The sequence below is a fragment of the Verticillium alfalfae genome, genomic scaffold (genome assembly GCF_000150825.1).
Source record: "Verticillium alfalfae VaMs.102 supercont1.4 genomic scaffold, whole genome shotgun sequence".
NCBI lineage: Eukaryota > Fungi > Ascomycota > Sordariomycetes > Glomerellales > Plectosphaerellaceae > Verticillium > Verticillium alfalfae.
Window position 1 is genome coordinate 2024555 of NW_003315035.1, and position 5605 is coordinate 2030159.

The 5605-nt window shown below is 53.8% G+C and overlaps 3 protein-coding genes across 3 annotated transcripts; 1 reads left to right on the forward strand and 2 right to left on the reverse strand.

The window, feature by feature from the left end:
- Positions 1 to 1488: 1488 nt before the first annotated feature.
- VDBG_04090 (conserved hypothetical protein) lies at positions 1489 to 2546 on the reverse strand (the record flags this gene model as incomplete). The annotated part of the gene is made up of 2 exons (XM_003006091.1): positions 1489 to 1881; positions 1935 to 2546. 2 exons carry the CDS (start codon positions 2544 to 2546, stop codon positions 1489 to 1491), a joined length of 1005 nt encoding a protein of 334 aa, XP_003006137.1.
- A 1157-nt stretch (positions 2547 to 3703) lies between these two features.
- VDBG_04091 (predicted protein) lies at positions 3704 to 4285 on the reverse strand (the record flags this gene model as incomplete). Its single annotated transcript, XM_003006092.1, has 2 exons — positions 3704 to 4074; positions 4132 to 4285. 2 exons carry the CDS (start codon positions 4283 to 4285, stop codon positions 3704 to 3706), a joined length of 525 nt encoding a protein of 174 aa, XP_003006138.1.
- Positions 4286 to 5104: 819 nt separating this feature from the next.
- VDBG_04092 (predicted protein) lies at positions 5105 to 5422 on the forward strand (the record flags this gene model as incomplete). Its single annotated transcript, XM_003006093.1, has 1 exon — positions 5105 to 5422. One exon carries the CDS (start codon positions 5105 to 5107, stop codon positions 5420 to 5422), a length of 318 nt encoding a protein of 105 aa, XP_003006139.1.
- Between the last annotated feature and the right edge of the window lie 183 nt (positions 5423 to 5605).

Sequence of the window (5605 nt, forward strand, 5' to 3'; positions counted from 1 at the left end):
ACAGAAGCTGCATCAGGTGCTCATCCTTGGACGAAGAGCAAGCACGGGAAAGGACAGGCAGAACGACAGACGTGCATCGAGCTGCAACATGGGCAACAGGAAGCCCAGGATGCGGGAAACAGAGACCAATGCCGTCTCACCAGCGCTGAAGCCCACCTCGATCCGCAAGCTGCCATTCGAGATACTCGATGACATCTCCAACTTGTTCTGAGCCCCACGCCGACACGATCGAGCGACGTTGCGCCATTCGACTTGTACAATGACCTGAGCTATATCAATTGAAACTGCCTCGAGAACCGCCTCGTTTTAAGGAAGTTCAGCGCACTCTACGGTGGCCCCGCCAGGTCTGCCGCAGCGATCGTGCAACTTCGGGACTCGGCACAGCTCCTATATCTGTCATGGCTCCAACAGACAGCTTGAGACTTTGCCTGATCCTGGTCAGTTTGCCCGTGTTATTGGCTCCAGTGTCCTGGGAGGGCGTGGAGAGCTTGAACTTGGAGCAGGCATAAAGTCATTGCTGGCACATGTCCTCTCCAAATAACGTATCGATCTGTACGAAGCTGGTGTACAGACAGGACTTGTCTGCTTTGCTTCCCAATGAGATGCGAAATCTATAACTTCCGTCCTCACCAGTTTTGTGCCGAGTCAGATTCGTGGAAGGCACCCAGCCTGACGTGTGCAGATCTCGAGTCGTTCGAATTTATTTTGAAGGCTATTACGACATGTTTCGTTCCTACTCCAGCACGAGACAATCCAAGTTGACAGTGATGGCAAGACCAACATCAACAGCTATCGGCGCCGTGCTCTCCGGACAGATTCTTAAAGATATTGCGACATATGGCCTTTGGGCAAGAACCCAAAAGTCCAGTACCGACTTTCGTGCCATTCCACAAGTCTTGGGCCCTTCAGGATGGCCAAGTATACAACACTTCGACATGACCTTTGTCTCGGGGGATCAGGACGCTGTTCCGGCCTCACACAACGTCTTGGCCATGATCAAGCTCAAGACTGGAATCTGGCTGCGAACAGTAGAGGCTCTATAGAAAATCTCAGCATATATTGTTGGCGACACCTCTGATAGCTGTCAACCCGTCATCAGATGAGGATCATATTCATGAACGTACATAACGGAAGCCATCTCGTATCAGGCTCTCGATTGATTTCCAGCATTCAAGTCACAGCTTTCTGGAAACATTGACACAGAATTCCACCGCATTATGCAAAGAGGTCTTCGACACAAGCGGGGCGATTCGTGTATCTATTAACCTCGCCGCATACTAAGCACATGCGTCCTCGACTTCATTCATTCATTCATACTGTGAAGTCGAATAAAGTAATTTCCATGACCTGCCCTTCCTCGCTCAGTCTTTCCCCCTTCATTTTCTAGCCGCCACACTCGTAGTGCTCCTCACAGTGGATAGCACACTCTCTGCTTAGACACCAGTCTCGAAGCACAGCACAGGCCCAAAGACTTGCCAGCACAGCGTCTCACTTCTTGCAGAGAGCCTCGGGTGTCGCGCAGTTGTTGTTGGCAACCTTGTTGTTCGCGCCGGTGGTGTCGACTAGCAGGTCCTGGTCGTTTTTCTTCAGGACATTGTTGACGACGACGTTGTTCGAGGCCACGCGGCCGAGGAAGTCGAAGATGGCGATGCCCGAGGAGATGAGTTCCGGCTTGCCGTTGTCGGTGATGCCCGAGATCTTGTTGCCTGAGACCTTGGTGTTGGTCGCGCCGGCGATGGAGACGCCCCCGGCCGATGGGCAGAACGGGTTCGAGTCGCTGATGCGGTTGTCCGTGACGCGGGCGCCGTCGATGCCGGGGTCGACAAAGGCGCCGGCGCAGCAGTTGCGCACCGTGTTGTGAGATACGCGCGCCCCGTTGGTCTGCACGCAGAGGCCAATGCCGTAGTCGGAGATTGTGTCTTGGTCACCGCCACATCCGACTTGTCGTCCATGCAGATACCGATGAAGAGCAGCGACGACGACGACACCTTGTTGCCGGTGATGCGCGTCGCCACCGAGCCGACTGTCAGGATGCCGTAGGCTGTGCCGTCGACGACCGTGTTGTGCTTGACCTCGGTGTTCTTGGCGCCAACGATGGCGATGTTGAGGCCTTGGAAGTCGCGGACCTCGAACCCCTCGACCCGCACGTCGCGGACGGCTCTGTCAACGGACGCCACCTTGCGGTGCTCCTGGCCGGGAAAGGGGTCGAGCTTGACTTTGGGTCCGATGATGCAGATGCCCGCCGCCGTACCGTCGCCCGCCAGCCCGACGCAGCCGTTGGGCTTCTTGGGTGCTGTGACGGGGGGCCGGAGGATGGCCTTGTCGCCGATCAAGCGGATGCCATCCTTGCTAATGGTGATCTGCTCGCGGTATGTGCCCTTGCCCACGAGGATGGTGTCTCCGGGCTGCGCGCGGTTGATGGCGCGCTGGATACTCTGGCCCTCCTTGACACGCGTAGGAATGCGGCCGTAGCTGGCTTCGACGCCGGCACAGAGGACCGCCGCGAAGAGGAAGAAGAGATATGAAATGAAAGAGAATTTGGCCATCTTATCGTTTGATGACTGTGTCAATGTCTTCTGCGTATTTGTGGCAGTGCGCGTCTGGCCAAATACGACTTTCCAAAGGGAGGTTCTCTCTGTATTTCTACTATCCCTCGTTGTGAGCTCTTCACTCAGGTCCAAATATTGCAGCCGACATTTCGCTGTATGCATCGCGACCCAAGCTCTCGGGACCGACAGCTCTCCCAGAAGCAAAAGAGAGCTAAAGCCAGGCGTGGTGGTTAAGTTATGCAAGCCTTCGGAAAGCTTAGCTCCAGGCTGAACTCAGCCGCACTCTCATCCGTGCCTGGCGCTCTCATTAGCTGGGGCCCTGATTTGACGTCCTTTGTCAATGGCCTACTCTCGTCCCGCCCTTGATTCGAGATTGGCGTTATGAAGATCGCTTCCATCAGTGAAGGGCGGGTTGCCGGCCGGGCTGGATCGACGAGGCTACGAGGGATGCCGTGGGGAATGCTGCACAAACGCGGGGATTGCATTCAGCCCCGACTTCAGCTTGTCATGAGCAACTCTTGTGCCTGAATATCGTTTCTTGTAGAAGGAAACTTATGCCAGTAGTTCCGTTTTGGCGCGGTACGTTTACGCTGTACGTAGTGAGCGTCTGACCGTGGTAGACTTCTCACATCTGTCGCTTGCCTCTGCAGAGAAGAAAACAGGACAGCAAAGTCGAGCGGCATCACCTCAAAATTTGCGTGCTGATCTTGGCTGTCAGATGTCTAGAGAAATAGCCTCCAGCTCTGAAAATATGGGGCGGGTACTTGATACTTAATTACTATCAGGCTGGCACCTCTTCGGCAATAGTGCTGAGAGTGTACGATCATCGCACAACACAATGATGTGCCTATGTGTGAACTCATTCCCACGTGAAGCCTGTCCTGTTTCTAGTACATAAGTACTGTTATTGTTGCCGAGGGTTGACCCAGAAGCCCTGGCCTTCGGTTTACAGGTCACATCCAGAGCGACGTATGCGTGTTGGGTTTGCCCCACAGGCTGCATATAGAGCCTAGCGAGGCTACATAGCCGTGGCGATCAGACAGTCACATCACTTTCATGGGTTACTGTGGAATCTTCAAGTGTTGTGGTCGAGCAGTCTAGCCCGATGAACTAAGAATAAGAATGCGATCGGGCAATGGAGGATCTGGGAAGAGTTATTTTCGAGGTTTCGAACCCAAGCTCATGTTTGAAAACCGACTACTCAGACTGCATTCCGGAGATTCAAGTAGACAATAAGAGAGATCGACAGTATTGCTCAAGAACCTTTCCATGAGAGATGTGGTATCCGAACAGATGGGCGAGAAGAATCCGGCCCCACCTCCTCCTCCCCATTCGACTCTCGGGTCAGAGGCTTCTGCTTCGTATAGCTGCTCAGTCGCCAGCGAATCGCTTGGTTCAGTGAGCTGCCCGTCTTTCTTGGGCGATGGGAGTGTCAAGTTCTCATCCGTGATAGTGTTCTGGTCTTTGTACGGTACCCAGATGTTATCTTCATCAAGAACCTCGATAGTCACCTCTCGAGGTAAACCTGAGAGTTCAGACATCATCAGTGTATTAAAAAATGGTCGAGGGAAGACAAACTTACGCTGTATCATCAGGCGAGCGTCCTCTGTCGGGATGCCGTCGCGTACGTGTCGCCGCGTACGGTTCAGCCTAGCCTTCCCCCATGGCTTGCCCGAGATAACAGGCCTAGCTTCCATGTCCTTTTTTTCCTTTAGCCAGTTAAGAACGGCTATCATTATGCCTGCCTCCTCTTTCTTAAGGTTCTTCTGCCGACCCCATCTGTTGAGCTGGGCGTGGTACTGGGCTGCACTTTTGGAGTCGCGTTAAAGGAGCTGCTTGGGGAGTGGCATATGATGGCTCAGAGCATCGAGCTTACGTTGCGTCAAAATTATGGTCCTTTTTCATGGTACGGACGAGGTCTGTTTCTTGTATTTTGCTCTGCACCGGAAGTCGTCGTTCATAGTAGAGATGCTGGATGGCTTCCTTATGGTCTTGCCACTCGTGCGGGGGGATGTGCCGTCCCCTGGACATCTGGACGTCGGCAGGTTTTGAGGAGGTTGCATGGGCCGCCAGGGCCGCAGAAAGTTGGCAAAAGAAGCGATGAACGCCGGGACAAGTAGTTGCAACTTGTGAGCTGGATGCTCGTTTTGAGTTGTTGGCGAAGGTTCTCTGAGGTCTCGCGCGCGATATACGGTGCCACGTTGCTGGCATTGTTTCGAACCGTCTAACTGGTCGCCCTTTCGAAATCTTGGCATGCGACCTGGCAATAGCCCCCATGCCATATGACCTACCTAGGTAGTGACATGCATCGAGCTACCAGCTGCAAAAGTTTTGTCACTTGGCAAAAGTTTTGACATGCGGCAAAACTTTTGGCAGGCAACAAAACTTTTGGCGGGCCAGGTCTTTAAAACGCCACTTTTTGTACTTCAAGCCTGCACCAGAATTGATGTTGACAACAAACACCAATTGCATGATTATCACTTCTTGCCAGAAAACGATCTCAACGTGTGACTTTGCTATACTCCCGCCGAAGCCTCCACGGCAATCTCGCCATTATGACTTGCAAGGCCAGGAACAACGAGCCAAGGGTTCGGCACGAGGTAATCCCATTCCGCCATCCAGATACCCTCGCCTACCCTCCCCAACCCTTCGACACGGCTTGGCCCGACACCGACGCCACCACTAGTTCGACCTTCAACTGCCCGACGGCGCCTCACCAATGCGCTACTCCGGGCCCACCGAAGCTCGACCAGCAGCGTCTGCAGGCGTCCCCCCGTTTCGCCGAGCCCTTCACAAGCCACGGCGGCTGCATTCCGTGCTGGCTGGAGTCGCAGAGCATGTACAGTCCCAACTGCATCCACCGTCGCAATTAGAGGAACAGGTAGGAAGGCCCGTTGAGCCGGCTCTTGTCAAGGCTTAGCTAGAACATTGGATTTTGAGATGCAGCATACGGCTATGAGCCTGATGTCCTTAGTGCATATAGTGGTAAATCTCGAATAACATTTCAAATATCCAGAGCCCCTCGTTCTGTAGTACCCAGTAGAAGTGAAAGTGGG